Source organism: Pristis pectinata, chromosome 14 (genome assembly GCF_009764475.1).
Source record: "Pristis pectinata isolate sPriPec2 chromosome 14, sPriPec2.1.pri, whole genome shotgun sequence".
In the NCBI taxonomy this organism is placed as follows: domain Eukaryota; kingdom Metazoa; phylum Chordata; class Chondrichthyes; order Rhinopristiformes; family Pristidae; genus Pristis; species Pristis pectinata.
The window spans coordinates 13990331-14010392 of NC_067418.1; the positions used below are offsets into that span (position 1 = coordinate 13990331).

Sequence of the window (20062 nt, forward strand, 5' to 3'; positions counted from 1 at the left end):
GGGCAGCGAGCACAGGAGTGATGGCTGAATCAGACTTATTGTCAGTGGGCCATGAGCAGTAGCAGCAGAGTAGAAAGAGGGAGATGTGACATGAGGGTTTCAGCAGCAGATGAGATGAAGCAAGGGCAGAGCTGGATGCTTTGACGAGGTGGAAGTGGGTGATCTTAGTGACTTTGCAGATGAGATAATGACACCACAGAACAGAAGAATTTTTGAAAGATTCATGTTTACTTTTTTGTTGATGTACGTCCTGAAAAATATCCCCCATCCATAAGTCCTGTATTTTTGGACACAAAGGGAGTTGAGGGACATGATAAAGTAGGGAAATGGACTTGAGTCAAGGTTTAGTTATAATATTTTAGAATACTATAGCAGATTTCAATGATACTCCAGTAGCCCTCCTCTTGCTCCTGCCTCTTATTTTCCTGTATTGTCCCTCACTACGTTGGAAGAACTACAAAATAACATTATTTCAAGTTCATTTCAGTTTGAATTTCTGATTTGGGACTTCATTACAAAGATTAAGGAATCCTAACTCTGGAATGTTAAATGTTAAAAGTCTAGGTGTTTAAAATTTAACTCAATTTCTGAACAAAGAAACTGCAATTTCAAACAGAAAAATCACCTAAAACTCTGACTCCTGATTGATAATCCAAACTTATTGATGCCTCTTGAATGGTAACCCAAGCTGTTGCCAGAATGTGTACAGATGTTGACAGTAACTGTGGCCAGTTTCTGTGTTTATTACTATGTTCCTTAATGAACAAATAGTTTTTGGACACCAGGCTCACAGGACCTAATAGAACCACATCTCAGAATGAGTGAGTGTCTTAGAGAAAGAAGAGATTTGGGAAAGAATACCAGCATTGGATCCAAGACTGAGAAGTACTACACAGCATGGTCATGCAGCATGGAAACAGGCTCTTTGGCCCATCAAGTACCTGTCTGGACTGATCCCATTTCCTAGCACTTGACCAATAGCCTTCTACCCCATGGCCTTGTAGGCCAGTATCTGTCTCCACCATCCACTCAGGCAATGTGTTCCAGATTTCAGCCACATTGTGGGTAAAAAAAAATCTTCCTCAGGTCTCCCCTACATTTGCTATCCCTTATCTCAAACTTATGTCCTCTGTTTAAAGGTACATCTGCCAAGGGGAAAAGTTTCTCAGTCTACCCAATCTGTGCCCTTTATTATTTTGTACACCTCAATCTGGTCCTCTCTCCACCTCCTCTGCTCCAAGTAAAACAAACCTAGCCTATCCTGTCTCTCCTCGTAGCTGAAATGCTCCATCCCAAGTAACATCTCCTCTGCACCCTCTCCAGTGCCAACAGGTCTCAATGGTACTCCAGTCAAACTAATGACTGATGTAATCTTCCTGCTTTTGCATTCTATGCCCTGATTAATGAATGAGTTATCCATATACCTTCTCGACCACCTTAATTTCCCATTCTTCTGCCTTTGGGTATCCTTGGACATTTATACCAAAGTCTTTTTGTTCCTCACAACTTCCTGGGTTCTTACATTCATTGTGTATCCAAGCCATATTAGCCCTCCCAAAATACAACAGCCAGCATGGTGTAAAGTAATTGTTTTTTAATTTTAATGGGATCATGAATTGTCGAAGCAAATTGAAAGATATCAGTACAAATAACAGTTTGGGTGAACTTGCAGTAGTTCTCTATTCCAATAATTTAATTCGGAGTCTCAAATTCCCATATATTCTATTGTATTGGCTCCATCCCACCCAATGCATGCAGTTTTGATACATGATGAGATACCCCTGATTATTTGCTAAATTAGTCAGCAATATTACTATATTTGCTGCTTTGCAATAATTTGAATTCTTTACATTTCTACATTGGGGAATGAGAGAGAAACCCATAATCTACAGTTGATTCATAAAGCATATATTTGAGCAATTAGGTCAGCATGTTGGTGTGATCGTAAATGGAAGTGATTTAATTGTTTGGAAAGTGAGAGTCATCACGGCTTGGTGCGGCAACTGATCTGCCCAGGACCGCAAGAAACTGCAGAGAGTTGTGGACACAGCCCAGCGCATCACGGATACCAGCCTCCCCTCCTTGGACTCTGTCTTTACCTCTCGTTGTCTTGGCGAAGCAGCCAGCATAATCAAAGACCCCACCCACCTGGGTCATTTTCTCTTCCATCAGGTGGAAGATACAGGAGCCTGAAGGCACGTATCACCAGACTTAGGGACAGCTTCCACCCCACTGTGAGAAGACTATTGAATGGTTCCCTTATACGATGAGATGGACTCTGACCTCACGATCTACCTTGTTGTGACCTTGCAGCTTATTGCACTGCATTTTCTCTGTAGCTGTGACACTTTACTCTGTAATGTTATTGTTTTTACCTGTACTACTTCAATGCACTCTGTACTAACTCAATGTAACTGCACCGTGTAATGAATTGACCTGTACAATCGTTATGCAAGGCAAGTTTTTCCACTGTACCTCGGTACAAGTGACAATAATAAACCAATACCAATACTAGTAAAACTAAACATTTTAAACAGATGGAAAATCGTACTGGTTATCAAGCTGGGAGTGTGGCAGTTTGATTTTATTATTTTGGGAGTATTTCATTGCCCTGATTGAGAGGGCAACATTCAGCAATAAATTTCACCCATAGAAAATCCTCACCCACCCACTCAGCAGTCCCGGTGTGCCTTTAAACCCCGGCGGAGCCCAGATCGCCACCGGTGCAGAGGCCTGGCGAATCGGCTTCATGTGGGAGCAGGCTCTGTGAAAGATGGCGAGCAAAACCACCGGTCCAGCACCATATACCTTCTCCTATACGTTCCATACACCCTCTCTTGCTGCTGGTTCAGCACTTTCCGACCCCAAACAGAGGTAAATACCAACAGAAACACACAGAGCGCTGGAGGGACTCAGCGGGTCAGGCAGCATCTACGGAAGGAAAAGGACAGTCGACATTTCGGGTCGAGACCCTTCATCTGGACCGTGACCGTGGGCGGCAGACGTTCAACCCTTTGCAATAGCTGCAAATCGCTTTGCATGTTCTGAGGCTGTAAAAGTTCCTTTGGAAATGCAAACCTCCCAGTTTATTGACTCAATTCTCAGCGTTGGCACCAGATGGAGCTACACATAAACCTTGATATTGGTACGATTGTAAAGACCAGTATTGCAACTGAACAGCAATTCCAGAGCTCGGTCGGCCGCACCGATTAAAAACTACATGCATGGAGAGAGCTTTAAAGGAACTCGTTGAAAAAAGATCTACACAACACTTCCTATTTCCTCCAAATGGACCATCCCACTGACCTGGAAGTGGATGCGGAGCGAGAAGGTTTCTGACGGAGCTTGCGGATTGAGCATGGCTGAAGGGCGAGGTAAACACACGTGGGTGAGGGATGAATGAAGAGCAACGTGAGATGGGACACAGTGTATCAATGGGCAGCCACCCGCGGGGCAACAAGGTTGCAGATGCCGGAGTCGCGTCGTCTCACTCCCCTGGTGTGACTGTTCGCTGTTTCTTGCATTATTCTGAACTGTGCACCGTCACAGACAGCCCGAATGATAATTCTGCAGATATTTGTATTCTCAGCTGCAAAAACTCCTTTTGCAACCATTAACTGAAGTCTCTGCATAAAGAGATAATTGTTCAGCCTGCAGGTAGCAGAGTAATGGCGTGTACTGACTTTGCGGGGTCTTTGCAGTATTATAAGATTTCTTTATTGGTCACATGTACATGGAAACACATAGTGAAATGCATCTTTTGCGTAGAGTGTTCTGGGGGCAGCCTGCGAGTGTCACCACGCTTCTGGCGCCAACATAGCATGCCCACACTTCTTAACCCGTATGTCTTTGGAATGTGGGAGGAAACCCACACAGATGCGGGGAGAACATACAAACTCCCTGTAGACAGTGGCCGGAATGGAACCCGGGTCGCTGGTACTGTAATAGCATTAAGCTAACCACTACACTACCATGCCTGCAAATAAAACCAAGATTTAGGACAATGTTAGGAGTATATTTTGTGGTGTGGTCTATGGTCCAATCGATTTAAACAAATGGATTTAAACATCAAGAGCGCTGGGCAGGGATCACTTCATGCACAGCAGGCCAGAGTTTGGTGATGTGGCGAGGAAGGGGCTAAAAAGGTTCAATGTGGGGATTGAAGAGTGTGGGGTTAGTGTTGCAAGGTTGGAGGTTTCTAATTTACGTCAGTGGCACTGGCTGTTATTGCAAACAGTTCAAATTTGTTGTTTGCACTGTATTTGCAGTTGAAGGAGACAGCTAAGCTGAATGTGATTGGTTCATGTAGTAGCTGGTGAAGTTGAATGTGGAATGTGTCAATGAATGGTGTACTAGCTCCAAATGAAGTGATTGAGAAGTTTCAGTCAACTCCAGGCCTCTCCGTGTTCATTCTGTGATGCTGTTAGCAATCAGGTGGGTTGTGGCAGGCAACAAGAACAGTAGAACCCATCTGCCGTTGGATTGCCTCTGAATGCGACTTTCTTTGTCTGTTTCCTCTGAGATTGGTACAACATTTAGCCGAGCTTCTGACTCTCAACCCCACCCAGCCAGGGGAAACCCACACCGTCACAGGGAGAACATACAAATGCCACGCAGCAGTCAGAAATCTGTGTTGCTGGAGTTGTGATACAGCTGCCCTCTGTGCTGTGGAATGTCGGAGCAGTGCAAGGGGCCATGGCTTCCCCACTGCCCTTCTTGTGTTCTTATTCTTTCATCTGAATGTGGTTAAACTATTGGTGGCATTGTGCTTAAGTTATACAGCTCTGGACCATTGATCCAAATGTTTTGCCAACATTTTATCCTGCTCTAATATCTATCTAACCCTTTCCTCCCCCCACAGCCCTCCATTTCTTGAATCATTCGTGTGTCTATCTAAGAGTCTTTTAAATGTCCCTAATGTATCTGCCCTCACAACTTCTGCCGGCAGTGTGTTCCACGCACCCTCCACTCTCTGTGTAAAAAAAACTTACCCCTGACAGCCTCCTTATACCTTCCTTCAATCACCTTAAAATCATGCCCCCTTGTGTTAGCCATTGTCACCCTGACTGTCCGGTCATCTTGTACAACTCTATCAAGTCTCCTCTCATTCTTCTCTCCAAAGAGAAAAGCCCTAGCTCGCTCAACCTATCCTCATAAAATATGCTCTCCAATCCAGGCAGCATCCTGGTAAATCTCCTCTGCATCCTCTCAAAAGCTTCCACATCCTTCCTATAATGAGGTGACCTGAACTGAACACAAATACTCCAAGTGTGGACTAACCAGAGTTCAATAAGCTGCAATATTACCTCGTGGCTCTTGAACTCAATACCCCGACTAATGAAGGCCAACACACCATACGCCTTCTTAACAACCCTATTGACCTGCACAGCAACCTTGAGGGATCTATGGATGTGGCCCCCAAGATCCCTCTGCTTCATGATTTCCCCCTCCCCCCAGTTAAATATTTTCCCATATCGTCTGCTCCTATCCCTCTCCAAGGCTATGGTAAAAGTCAAGGAGTTATGGTCACTGTCTCCAAAATGCTCTTCCACTGAGAGATCTGAAAGCTGATCAGGCTCCTTGCCTAGTACCAGGTCCAGTAAAGCCTCTCCTCTAGTCGGCCTGTCCACATACTGTGTCAGGAATCCTTCCTGTGTACACCTAACAAACTCCGTCCCATCTATCCCCTTTACACGAAGGAGGTGCCAAACAATATTGGGGAAGTTGAAATCACCCATCACAACAACCCTGTTATTTTAGCACCTCTCCAAAATCTGCCTCCCGATCTGCTCCTCAGCATCTCTGCTGCTATTGGGGGGTCTGTAGAATATTCCCAACAGAGTGATTGCTCCCTTCCTGTTTCTGACTTCCACCCACACTGACTCAGTAGACGATCCCTCCAGGACATCCTCCCTTTCCACAGCTGTGACACTGTCCCTGATCAGCAAAGCCGCTCCCCCACCTCTTTTACCTCCGTCCCTGTCCCTGTTGAAACATCTAAACCCTGGAATATCCAGCATCCATTCCTGCCCTTGCGACAGCCAAGTCTCTGTAATGGCCACCTCGTCATAGTTCCACATACTTACCCATGCTCTAAGTTCATCACCCTTGCTCCTGATATTTCTCGCAGTAAAGTAGACACACTTCAGCCCATCCAACTGACTGCAATTTTGCATTTTCAAATGTCTACCCTTCCTCACAGTCTTTCTACACTCTGCATCGACTTGTGCACTAAATGCACCAACCTCTGACCTATCAGAATCTAAATCTGGATTTTTTTTTGTATTTTGAACAGTAGCCATGAAACTACTACACTGCTATGAAAAAGCCATCTGATTCATTGATGTTCTTCAGAGAAGAAAATCAGCCATCCTTACCCAGTGTTTCCCTTATGTATCCAGCTATGTGGTTAAGGGCAAGTAGGATTGGACAATAAATTGCTGGTGATATCCACATCCCATGAATGTGAAATTAATTTAAAAAAACACTCTATCTACCTTAAAATCTTTATCATTTTAAACACTGCCCATCTCCTATTTGCATTACACAGTCCAGGGAATACAAGCCACATTTATGCAACCAGCCTTCATAATGTGTTATTCCAGCCCATGGTACGACTATAGTCACAGAGAGAGTCCTAGAATCGTACAGCATGGAAATAAGCCCTTTGGTCCAACTCATCCATGGCAACCGAGATGCTTATCTATGCTTATCCAATTTTCCTGCATTTGGCCCATATCCCTCTATTCCTTTCCTATCGATGTACCTGTCCAAATGCTTCTTAAATACAGTGACTGTACCTGCCTTATCACCTCCTTTGGCAGCTTGTTTCATATACCCACAGCCTTCTGTGTGAAAAATTTGCCCCTTAGATTTAATTTAAATATTTCCCTTCTCACCTTCATCCCATGTCTTCTAGTTTTAGAGTCCCCTACCCTTGGGGAAGAAACTTTGACTATCTACCTCATAATTTTATAAACGTCTGTGAGTCTCTCTCAGTCTCCTGTGCTCCAGTGAGAACAATCCCAGCCTATCTGATCTCTCCTTGTAACAAAGGCCCTCCATTCCAGGCAACATCTTGGTGAATCTCTCTGCACTCCTAGCATTACTACATCCTTTCTATAGTCTGGTGCACAATATTCCAAGTGTGGCCTTACCCATGCCTTGTATAGCTCCAACTCCTATACTCGGTACCCTTGCCTATGAAGGCAAGCAAGCTAAATGCCTCCTTCACTACCCTGTCCACCTGTGTCATCATTTTTAGGGAGCTATGACAACCAATGAAAGTTTAAACATTGATACCTGCAGTACCCTACTGGTTATAGACTCCCAGTCAGAGAAACAACCCTCTACAACTACCCTCTGTGCCCTATCACCAAGCCAGTTTTGGACCTAGTTTGCCAAAACTCATTAGATCCCCTGTGCCCTAACTTTCTGGATCAGCCTACCGTTTGGGACCTTGTCAAAAGCTTTGCAAAAGTCTATGTATACCATGTCTATCGCCTTGCCTTCATCAATTTTCCTAGTAACCTCCTCAAAAAAAACTTGATCAGATTTATGAGGCAGGATTTCCCATCCACAAAACCATATTGACTCCCCTGAATCAGTCCCTGCCTTTCTAAGTGATCATTAAATCCTATCCTGAAGAATGCTTCCTGAGTACACCAAATGGGCTTATATAAGCTGAATTACAAGTTGCACTGTTTTGTATTCCAGCTTCTTTCGAGGTTAAAAAGCAATAGTCGAGCCATCTGCTGTTTGAAACCCAATTCTTGCTTTTATTATTTTCAGACTTAAGTATTTAAACACACTTCTGGCCTTCTGTTTAAGTTCATTCAAAGCTCTACTTTCCAATGCCCTGAGCAGAATCTAGTGTTAGTCACACATTGTCTCTCTGCCTGCTTACCAGTATTGGCTCCCATACCACCAAATCTTTATTTAAAATTCTTACTCCTGTTTTCCAAACCTTCCACACCCAGCACCCATTTGCACCTTAACCCACTGAGATGACCATCTTTCTCTATAACTGGCCTCTTCCCCCATTGCTGACCAAGTCTAGACCCTCTTAACCTTTAAACATCTGAACAAATTCTGTTATTATTCTCTATAAAATCCCCACCCCCAGCGACTGGTAAGTGTTTCCTCACTGCTCGTGATGTCTTTTTTGATGGTCAGATTTGGGCTGGCGGTGCTCCTGTGAAGCGTCCTGGGAAATTCTTCCACATCACGGTGCAACACAAACACAAGTTATTGCTGTATTGTCACAAATAGATATCCCGTTGATATAGGATGCTCTTTCCTTTGTGGATAGATTTTGTATTTATAAGGCAGAGTTACTTTCCTGTGCTCCTCCCTTTAATTCAACCTTTGTCACAGCCGCTCCTATTTCTATCCTGACAGACAAAGGGGATGAAACAGATGATATGCCTGAACTCTTAGACATTGATGATGATATGTGGTGTGACTGGGATGAAGATCACAGCGAATGCGAGTTGCAAGTACGCTGTCTGTTTTGCGAAAGGTAAGTAGTTTCCTCTAATTCAAATTCTGTAAATGTAAAACAAATTAAAGTTCAAATTCTGAAAACTGTAATGGTTTACAACATTGAATGAATCTACATATTTGTTATTCATTTAATTTGCACTGGCATAAAAGTTGATATTCCAACTGCCTATGAAATTGCAAAGAAAATAAACCATCACTGTGATGATGGAGGAAATCTGTTGGGAACTCCTGGAAAAATCTAGAAGTCGGTATTTGTAATTCTCTGCTCCTCCACACCCTTTCTGGTGTACTCACTATCTGACAAGAACTTTTGATATTTACAATTTATTTGTGCTGTTAACAACTCCTGGAAATGTTATGCTTTGTTGAATATGACGCAACTGAGATTTTAACAGCACGCTAATTTATAATTACTGATTAACCCTGAGTTCTGTCGGCAATTGTCTGTTACACCTTAAGAGAATTTAGGAGTTAATCAAGACGGATGAAACAAATGAAATAATTTAAATATAAGCAGAATCTTGTTGCATGATGGCTGGTTGTAGGATAACTTCTACCCCCTTGTACTCCAGTTCATTTGGTATAAAACGTTTCTGTTCACTTATGATGCTCTTTACTTAAGGAAGTTGTGGAGGTAGGTCAGGCTAGATCAACCGCATTGTGGATTCCCTATTGACTTCTGTTTATTAGATTATTATTATCAGATGATAGTTAAATTTGGCACTGATCAATTCCATTTCTTCACATGAAATGGAATACTATTTGGCCACCAGCAGATTGGCTAAAATCATCTCAGTTTATGTTATCTTTGTTCATCCAGAAATTCTTACATTTCTGTTGACCTTTAGAAATGTAGGCACATTTTTAGCTGCTTCAAATCGATTAGTGCCTCACTAAGTTTTTGGTTTTGTCATCATTCTGGAATAAACAATATAAACCCCTTTTATTTGTAGTTTATCTTTTAGTCTTAGTAGGATTTCCAGCTAAGGTCATTGACCTTGTGCAGGATATCTTTGTCTACAGTCTGCATGCGTTCGCATGGCAGAAAGAATTGTCCAGAGCAAGAATGCACCCGCATATTTTAATTCCTTTTACATTTTATGCCTTTCATCTCTTTTTTTTGTCTGCTCCTTGCTGGGGTTTTATTTTGAAGGGTAGCCTCAAACACCAGGGTATTTTCCAGGGGTCAGTTGCTTATCTAATTTTTTTCAGGACCCAATGCTTCCCTGAATTGTAGTCAGCCTAGTGAATCTTTCCTTTTTATCCCCCATGGACTTTTAGAGGTCTATTTCCTCTAAACCTTGTGTTTACTTTGTTTTAGGGTTATGGTTTGTTTCACCTGTATTTATTGATTTTGGTCGTGTATCCATTTATGTATTCAGCATTATATTTTCATGCTTCAATTATTTCATATTGAAATGTTGAGGTAGAGTTTGCACTGAGCCACGAGCTTTGATCACTCATCATTTGGCTCAGGAGAAAGAAGACAAAACCTTCAGCAATTTAATTTTTTTTTCATTTCTCCCTTACTTTTCTTCCCTCTATCCTTCCCACTCCTCAGTTGGAACTGGGAACAGGCAGAGAACCATTAGAGGGGCTTCTCTGTGGTGGGGCTGTTGAAAAAAAAATTACATGGGGTGGTCCACAGAATGAGGGGGGAAAAAGCATTGACTTTCAGGTCTGTCATACTTTGAGATTTTGTGTGAATGGTCAAAATTTTAAATCCTTTAAAGCACACAATGAGTGTTTCTATAATATTCAGAAACATTAAAAGCATTGTTGAAGTTAAGAAACAAAAAAGAAGTTGAATTTTAAAAAAGGAAATCTCAAAAAAAAACCCCACAAATCCTAAAAATGCTTCAATACTGTTGAACACTGCATAGGTACAGAAAATAAAAGCCAGAGTAGGCCATTTGGCTCTTTAAGTTTGCTCTACTTTTCCATACAATCCTGGTTGATCCTCTATTTCAATATCATTATTGCTGCCGTCTCCCCATACACCTCGATGCCTTTAGCAGCTGGAAGTTTATCCATCTCCTTAAATTTATTCAGCAATTTGGCCTCTACAGTCCTCTGTGAGAGTGAATTCCACGGATTCATCTCCAGCTGAGTGAAGACATTTATAAGATAAGATAAAATATCTTACAAGATAAGATATCTTTATTAGTCACATGTACATCAAAACACACAGTGAAATGCATCTTTTTGCGTAGAGTGTTCTGGGGACAGCCCACAAGTGTCGCCATGCTTCCAGCGCCAATATAGCATGCCCACAACTTCCTAACCTGTACATCTTTGGAATGTGGGAGGAAACTGGAGCACCTGGAGGAAACAAATACAGACACAGGGAGAACGTACAAATTCCTTACAGACAGTGGCCGGAATTGAACCCGGGTTGCTGGTGCGGTGAAGTGTTACGCTAACCACTTGTCTCAGTCCTAACTCCCTTGCCTGACAACCTGAGACTGTGCCCCTTTGTTCTAGACAACCTGCTATGTGGAAACATCCTCCCAACATCCAGTCTGACTGGCCTTGTCAGAATTTTGTATGTTAAAATTATGTCTCTTCTCATGCTTCTAAGTTGTTGTGAATACAAACCTAGTCGACCTAGAATCAGAATCAGGTTTATTATCACTAACTTATATGTCATCAAATTTATTGTTTTAATGTCAGCAGTACAGTGCAAGACATTAAAAATTACTATAAATTACGAAGTAAATAAATAGTGCAAAATAAAAGGAATAACAAAGTAGTGTTCACGGATCATTCAGAAATCCGATGGCGGAGGGAAAGATGCTGTTCCTAAGTCATTGAGTGTGGGTCTTCAGGCTCCTTTATCTCCTTCCCGATGGTAGTAACAAGAAGAGGGCATGTCCTGGGTGGTGAGGGTCCTCAGTGATGGATGCCGCTGCCTTGAGACACCGCCTCTTAAAGATGTCCTTGATGGTGGGGAGGGTTGTGCCCGTGATGGAGCTGGCTGAGTCTACAACCCTCTGCAGCCTCTTGTGATCCTGTGCTTTGGAGCCTCCATACCAGACTGTGATGCAACCAGTCAGAATGCTCTCCACTGTACATCTCTAGAAATTTGCAAGAGTCTTTGGTGACGTATCACATCTCCTCAAACTGCTAATAAACCAGAGCCTCTGGCGTGCCGCCGCCTTGATTCTATCAACGTTCTGGGCCCAGGATAGATTCTCCGAGATGTTGACACCCAGGAACTTGAAGCTGCTCATCCTTTCCCTCAATGAGGACTGGCATATGTTCTCCTGACTTCCCCTTCCCGAAGTCCACAATCAATTCCTTGGTCTTGCTGACGCTGAGTGTGAGGTTGTTATTGCAACACCACTCAACCAGCCGAACTATCTCACTCCTGTATGCCTCCTTGTCACCATCTGAGATTTTACCAACAACAGTGGTTTCTTGGTGAATTTCTCTTCTCTCCTAATCTCTCCTTTCCATATACAACAGTCCTTCCTTCCAGGAATTAGTCTGGTGAATCTTATTTGCACTTCCTCTAAGGAAAGTAGTGAGACCAAAACTGTGTACAATACTCTGTTCCGCAATGCCTGTATAATTGTAGCAAGACATTCTTGCTCCTTGCTCGTTCTTCTTGGTGTGAAGGCCAGCACACCATTTTTAACTGTTTGCTTTCAGTAATTAGTGTACAAGGGCACCCAAGTCCCTTTGCGCATCAACACTTCCCAAACAAACACAATTTAAATAAGTTACTTTTTTATTTTTCCTTCTGAAGTGGATAACTTCACATTTATCAATGTTGTACTGCATTTGCCATGTTCTTGCCCATTCACTCAATCTATCTAATTCGCCATGAAACCTCTTTGCATCCTCTCCACAATTCATCCAGTGCCAGCAAACTTTGAAATATTCCATTTTGTCCCCCATCCAGATCGTTGATATATTTTGTGAATAGCTATGGCCCAAGCATTGTTTCCTGTGCTACCCCACTATTTACCACCTTCCACCTGAAAAAAGACCACATTATTCCTACCACTTTCAATCCATGCCAAGTATTCCTCAGTTTTCAATCCATGTCAATACAGTACCTACAACATCTTGTATTTTAATTTTGCACTTTAACATTTTAAGTGGGATCTTATCAAGGGCTTCTGAAGATCCAAGTGCACCATATCACATTGGTTTTCCCTTGTCCATTCTCCCAAAAGAATCCAGTAGATTTGTCAAGGACTATTTGCCTTCCAGAAACCCATGTTCACACGTCAATATTTTCCAAGTGTCCTGTTATCTCATTTTGCTATTTTTCCTGCTACTAATGTTAGGCTGAACAGTCTATTTTCCTCTTTTCTCTCTTGCTTTTCTTAAACAGTGGGATAATTGCACACCGTCCAGTCTGTGGGAACAATTTCATATTCTACAAAATTCTGAAAAATTATAATCAATGCATTCATAGGACATAGAACTTACTTTCTTTAAGTACTCTGGCTTGCAAATTATCAGTCCTGGGGATTTTTTGGCATTCAGTGCCATTAATATCTGCAGTGCTATTTTCTTACTGATAGTAATTTTCTTCAGTTTCTCACCATTAGATTCTTGATTCGCTGACATTTCTAGATTCTTGCTTGTGACCTCTTTTTTTTTTGAAGATAGAACCAGTGTTTGTTTAATTGCTCTGCCATTTCCCTGTTCCCTGTTATGAATTCTCCCGTTTCTGACTGTGGGACCGACAGTTGGTTCCATCTCTTCTTAAATATTTGTAGAAGCTTTTATAATTCACTTTAATGATCTCTGCAACTTTACTCTTGCACTCTGTTTTTGCTTGCTTTATCAATCGCTTTGTTCCTCAGTGCTGAAATATAAACTCCTCAGGTTTGCTCTTTTGTTTAGCAACCTTATTTGACTCCTCTTTGGATCTAACACTACCCTTCTTCTGTTAGCCGTGATTGTATTCCTTTTTCCTTTCATAATTTTATGCTAGAAAGGAGAGTGTAACTGTTCTGGTTCCTGGATTTTTTTCTTAAATGTTAGCTATTGCCTATCCTCTGCCATGCCTTTTAATGAAGCCCATACTCTATCATAGCCAACTCACTCCTCATACCCATGTAGCTTCCTTTGTTTAGACTTAGGATCCTAGTTTTGGGTTTTGACTACTTTCCATCGTAATGAAGAATTGTGTCATGTTATAGTCACCCTTCCCTAATGTACCTTTCCCAACGAGATCATTAGATAACCCTTTGTCGTTGCATGATATCTAGTCCAGGTTAGCTCTTCTCTAGTTGGCTGTTCAACATTCTGGTCCAAAAAAAATCCTGTACACATTCCAGGAATTACTGATTAGGTTTGAAATCCATATATGGATTAAACTTATCCATGATTACTGTAATGCCCTTGCTGCATGCATCTTTAATTTTCTGGTTGATGCCATCCCTTACACTCTTGATATTATTTGTAGACTTGTAGACAACTGCCAATGTCTTCTGGCCTTTGGCGCTTTTGGCTGATGCCACATCCTCATTTTCTGACTTAATATCCTTTCTCCCTATTGCACTGCCTTCATGTTTTACTAACAACGTCACCCTATCTCCATTTCCTTTTTGTTCATCCTTCCTATATGTCAAATATACTTGGATTTTGAGTCCTCAGCTTTGGTCATCCAGCAGCCATGTCTCTGTAATCTTAGGTTTACCCCTATTTGTGATGTCATTTCATCCACTTTCTGCGAATGTTTCACGCATTAAATATTGCACCTTTATTGTTATCCCATTTTAAAGTTTTTAAAATCTCTAACTTTTCTAGACATGTTAACATTTTTACTTCGTACAATAGACCTACCCGTCCTATTGCCATTTTTTTCTTGGCCAGACCCTATTTATTAACTCTTTTTGTGTGTATACTCTTTTGTTTATAGACATTGTCCCTTCCTGATGGGAACATGTGCTCTCATCATTTTCCTGCTCCTCCTTGTTTATCTCTTTCATTCTTTATTTCCCTGCACTGGGACCCTTTTCTCCTCTTCTTTCGCTAATAGTTTCACCATCTTACTTCACAGAATCTGAGCCGCTGTTGAAAACTAACTCCCCACTGTCCTTAATCTTTTCTTCATTTCATTGAATTTAGCCCATTTGAAGTTACATATTTTGCTCTTGTTTTTAATTACTTCTCTCTCCTGTCTTGTTAAAGATGATTATTTTGTTCCCCTGGGGTTCTATAACTTCCATCTGTTGTACATTTTCTGGGTCATTAACGCATCCTAGAGCAAGGTGATCACTGTCTCTTCTGGCTTCCTTGATGTAGTGGCATAAGTGAAACATGACTAACCCTTGAAGCAGTCAAATATTACAATTCCCAGTTGTGACTGTGAACCACTTTGAAATTCTGCATTCATGTTTGGATGAGTGAATCCTCCATTTAAGTGAATCCCCCATTTAAGTGAATCCCCTTCTGTTCATTGTCTACCTTTGCAGCACACTGTTAGTTCAGACTTTTTAAGCACTGGAGATTCCAGTCAGGGAATAGTTGGTTTTTATAGCTTTCCTTTTCCATTGATCAGTTTCTTCCAGTTCTCAGTGCAAGCTAACCATTGTGGACATTTTAATTATCCTTGTATCTTCAGCATTATAGAGCATTGCATTGCAAGCTTCTGATGCCCTTTTTTGTGAAAAAGTGGCAATTTTGCTCCCAAATGGCCTACCTTTGTGTCTTGTGTTCTTGATTTTTTCCTTTTTCCCCGGTGCGACAATGGCTAACACGAGGGGACATAATTTTAAGGTGATTGGAGGAAGGTATAAGGGGGATGTCAGGGGTAAGTTTTTTTTACACAGAGAGTGGTGGGTGCGTGGAATGCACTGCCTGCAGAGGTTGTGGGGACAGATACATTAGGGACATTTAAGAGACTCTTAGATAGAGACATGAATGATAGAAAAATAGGGGGCTATGTGGGAGGGAAGGGTTAGATAGATCTTAGACCAGGATAAAATGTCGGCACAACACTGTGGGCCAAAGGGCCTGTACTGTGCTGTAGTGTTCTATGTTCTCGAAGAAACAGTTTCCCTGCATCTATCTGGTCAAATCACTTCAATGTTAACCTTGATCCATGTTAAATGTGGATATAATCTGACTTTATAATTTACCCTCCCCTTTCTAATATTATTTTAGTGAATCTATTCTGTCCCTACTTTGGTGCCAGTGTGTGTTCTTCCCAGGTCAGTAGTCCTCAATACTCTACGTGGGTTTTGACCAAACAGCTATTCAGCTTAAGTATAGTTCCCTCCATTTGACCTTTCAACCCTATTGTGATGAAGACCAGCATCACATTAATTTACAAAACTAATTGCCGCAGATTTGGGAAATCTGAAATGAACACAGAAACTGTCAGAAATGCTCAGCAGGTTGGGTAGTGCTTGTGGACAGAGAACTGTAATTAATTCTTCAGGCTGATGATCTTTCATCAGAACAGGAACCGAATACAGATGAAGAACGGTTCAAGTGCAGGAAAAGTTGGGGAGAAGTGGGTAGAGAACTTGAGGGAAATTGGCAGGACAAATTGGGACATCAGGTTGCAGTTGTACAAAACATTGGTTGGACTGCATTTGGAATATTGTGTACAGTTCTGGTCGCCACACCACAGGAATGATGTGGTAGCAATATAGAGAGTGCAGAAGGGATTCACCAAGATGTTGCCTGAAATGAATGGCTGTAATTATAAGGAGAGATTGTAGAGGCTCGTCAAAGACTGAGGGGTCACCTTATAGAGGTTTGTAAAATTATGAAGGGCATAGATAGGATAATCAAAATCTTTTTCCCAAACCAGGGGAGTCCAGAACTGGAGGGCACAGGTTTAAGGTGAGAGGAGATAAATTTAAAGGAGATCTGAGTTCTTCACTCAGAGGGTGGTGGTTATTTGAAACGAGCTGCCAGAGAAAGTGGTAGAGGCAGATACAATCACAATGCTTAAAAGGTATTTGGGCAGGTACTTAGACAGGATGGGCATAGTGGGGTACAGACTAATGGGATTAGCATAGAGAGGCATCCTGGTTGGTGTGGATAACAGGGTCTGTTTCTGTGCTGTATGATTCTATAAATTGAATGACCAGGCAGGTGATAGAGCTGGGTGAAAGGTCATGGTGAAGACGAGTGAGTAATGAAAGGTATGTTTGGGAGAGATATAAATGGGAGGAGACAAATTAAATCTGAAATTCCCAGAAGCAGAGGAAGTGAATGTATTTGCTGGAAATGTGATTTATAAATATTTGAAATTGCAAAACTAATTGTTGAGTCAAAAAATTATAATATGCCTTGTTGAAAAGTGAGTACAGTTCCTTGAGCTTCTGTTGGGCAATGTTATAACAGTGTAGGAACCAATGGGAGAGTGGGAATCAGGTGGAGAATTAAGGTGATGGGCAACTGGATACTTTGGGTCACTTATTCAGACTCAAAGCAAAAACTTTGTGAGGCAGAAGAGACCAACCGTTTTGTTCTCTTGCCCCCATAATCTTTTTCTGCAGCTTTGAAAAGGCATCGATCTGAAACAGGAAAAGATTCAAGGATCTTCCCTGTGATGTTCCCACCTTCCTCTACCATCTCCCCCCCCCCCTTCCAAATTCCTGGGAATCCTTAGGCTGTGACGACTCGAAATGGAGAAAGAGCTTTTGGATGGCACTGAGATGTTGAAAGCACATGGAAGCCCACAGAAACAGAGCTTCCAAACTGTTCATCCAGATGCCATGCCAGATACCTTTTGTCCCATCAGCTGGTCTCGCACTGGCTTCATCAGTCACCTCAGAACCCACATGACTGGAGTGGATGCAAGTCATCTTCCATCCCAAGGCGTTACCTAAAAAAGAGAGAAAAGTTAATAATCAAAGACCCCACCCACCCTGGACATTCTCTCTTCTCCCCTCTCCCATCGGGGCAGAGGATAGAAAAGCCTGAAAGCACCTACCACCAGGCTCAAGGACAGCTTCTATCCCGCTGTTATAAGACTATTGAACTGTTCCCTAGTGCAATAAGATGGACTCTTGATCTCACAATTATGACCTTGCCCCTTACTGTCTACCTGCACTGCACTTCCTCTGTAGCTGTGACACTTTATTCTGCATTCTGTTATTGTTTTACCTTGTACTACCTCATTGCACTGTGTAATGAATTGATTTGTATGAACGGTATGCAAGACAAGTTTTTCACTGTACCTCAGTATAAGTGACAATAATAAACCAATTCCAAGTTCCATAGGGAATCGCCAGCAATGAACTCTGTGTGGGTCAGCTCATCTTTGAATTCCATTTCTGTGTGTTGAAATATTGAAATCAAAGGGAGGCTGGAGGTCAATCTGGGCTCCCCACTGAGTCCAGTGACAGAACATGAAGCTGGACCAAGATGTCAGTTGCACTTCACATCTGGCCGTTCAGCCATGGCAAACACAAGTAGCACAACCCCATTTTTTGAATGGATTAATTGAACCCAAGGAAAAATGTATTTGTATTTTATATTTTTCTTTAACTAAAAACATTGAGGTAAAATAATTTCAAGGACGCAACAGAACCATAAGATTATTTATTATTTTACCTTTTTTAAACTAATTTGAACGGTTTATAACATCTCACAGGAAGACTGATACAGGTCTGCTTGGTCAGTCTTGCTTATCTGGATCAGAATGTGGGCAGTGAGTTTGGACCATATTGCTGTTAAATAGAGCTAATAGCCTCTGTTTTAAGAGTTTAAAATAAAAACTAGGTAATTGGATTGCTTTTCATTTCCTCCATGTGCAGGTTATTCCATTCTGCTCAAGATACCTTTTCTCACTGTACATCAGAGCATCAGTTTAATATTAATCAAATGGTCTACAAGCATGGTAAGTTATTATTCACTCTTGATACTAGATGGTGTAAAGTCGTCATGTTTTCCAAATTTACTGAATGTTATTTGCAAGACAAATGTTTTTTTGATTCTGCCTGTTACCAGAAAGAAAACGTACTTTTCTTTTGTTTTTCAGGTCTTGATTGTTATAGGTACATCAAGCTTGTCAATTTTATTAGAATTACAGTAAGTTTTGTGAAATTAATTTTCTGTCCATTTTTCTTCCTTGTTAATCTTGGTATTTAACTATCTGGGATGGCCCTTGTAATTTTTTACACAAAGTTCAGTGTGATCTGGAAGTTCATGTAGAATCACATAAAACTTCAATCGAACACATTTGCAAAAACTGTCAACAACTGTTTATATATTTGGTGATGTGAAGAAACTGACAGTAATGGGACCTGAAACTAGCTGCCAACCAGAAAAGAATATACATGAATCAATGAGAAAAATGATACATATATCACCAGATAGAGTCATAGAGTGATACAGCATAGAAATAGGCCCTTTGGCCCAACTCATCCATGTTGACCAAACTATCTAACTGAGCTAGTGTCATTGCCTGTGTTTGACCCACACGCCACTCAACCTTTCCTGTTCATCTAACTGTCCAAGTTAGCATAACGCTATTACAGCGCCAGCGACCCAGGTTCAATTCCGGCTGCTGTCTAAGGAGTTTGTACGTTCTCCCCGTGTCTGCATGGGTTTCCTCCGGGTACTCTGGTTTCCTCCTACATTCCAAAGACGTACAGGTTAGGAAGTTTTGGGCATGCTATGTTGGTGCCAGAAGCGTGGCGACACTTGCGGGCTGCCCCCAGAACACCCTATGCAAAAAGATGCATTTCACTGTGTGTTTCGATGTACATGTGACTAATAAAGATATCTTATCTTTTAAACATTGTAATTGTACCCACCTTGACCACTTCCTCTGGCAGCTCTTTCCTAATACTCACCATCTCTGTGTGAAAAAGTTGCCCCTCGGGTTCCTTTTAGATCATTCCCCTCTCCCTTTCCCCCTTTGACTATTCACCTTATCTATGCCCATCATTATTTTATGAACCTCTTTTAGGTCACCCCTCGGTCTCCGATGCTCCAGGGAAAAAGTCCAAAGCTATCGAGCCACTCCTTAATAACCCAAGTCCTCCAATCCTGGTAACATCCTCGTAAATCTCTTTTGAACCCTCTCCAGTTTAATGACATCCATCCTATAGCAAGGCAACCAGAACTGCACACAATGCTTCAAATGTGGCCTTACCAGCATCTTGTACAACTGTAACATGACATCCCATCTACTGTACTCCCAGTGTAGGCAAGTGTACCAAATGCTTTCTTCACCACCCTGTCTCCCTGTGTTGCCACTTTCAAGGAACTATGTACCTGCATCCTTTGGTCTCTCTGTTCTACAACACTGCCCAGGTACTCCAAGGTACTCAGATTATGATTTCTGTGACCTGGAGAGAAATGCTAACAGCCTTACAAGGCATCTTAATTATCAGCAATTCATTTTGAACTAAATCCTACAATTTACACTACACGATGGGCCTGACAGAGCTTGTTCTAATCTTGCACTCGCCCCCTTTACTACTCCCACAGCTCTCTAACCTTTTGCAGCCTGCTGGCCAAATTGACTCTCATTCACGGCCATTCCAAGGAACAGACTGGTCTCTGACCATCTGCTGTGCTCAGATGGCACACCTTGAAGCCTTATCCCCAGAATGCCTTTATG

At 41.8% G+C, this 20062-nt stretch overlaps 1 protein-coding gene across 2 annotated transcripts in view; it reads left to right on the forward strand.

Moving 5' to 3' along the window:
• The first annotated feature begins 2442 nt into the window (after positions 1-2442).
• Positions 2443-20062, forward strand: part of prmt3 (protein arginine methyltransferase 3) — a 179955-nt gene continuing 162335 nt past the window's right edge. The window contains exons 1-4 of one of the 2 annotated variants that reach the window (XM_052029301.1): positions 2443-3374; positions 8401-8521; positions 18249-18331; positions 18473-18522. In XM_052029301.1, the coding sequence (XP_051885261.1) occupies positions 3317-3374; positions 8401-8521; positions 18249-18331; positions 18473-18522 (312 nt within the window). In that variant the 5' untranslated portion in view covers positions 2443-3316. Of the gene's footprint in view, positions 3499-8400; positions 8522-18248; positions 18332-18472; positions 18523-20062 lie in introns of both variants that reach the window. The other variant, XM_052029300.1, reaches the window with a different exon arrangement.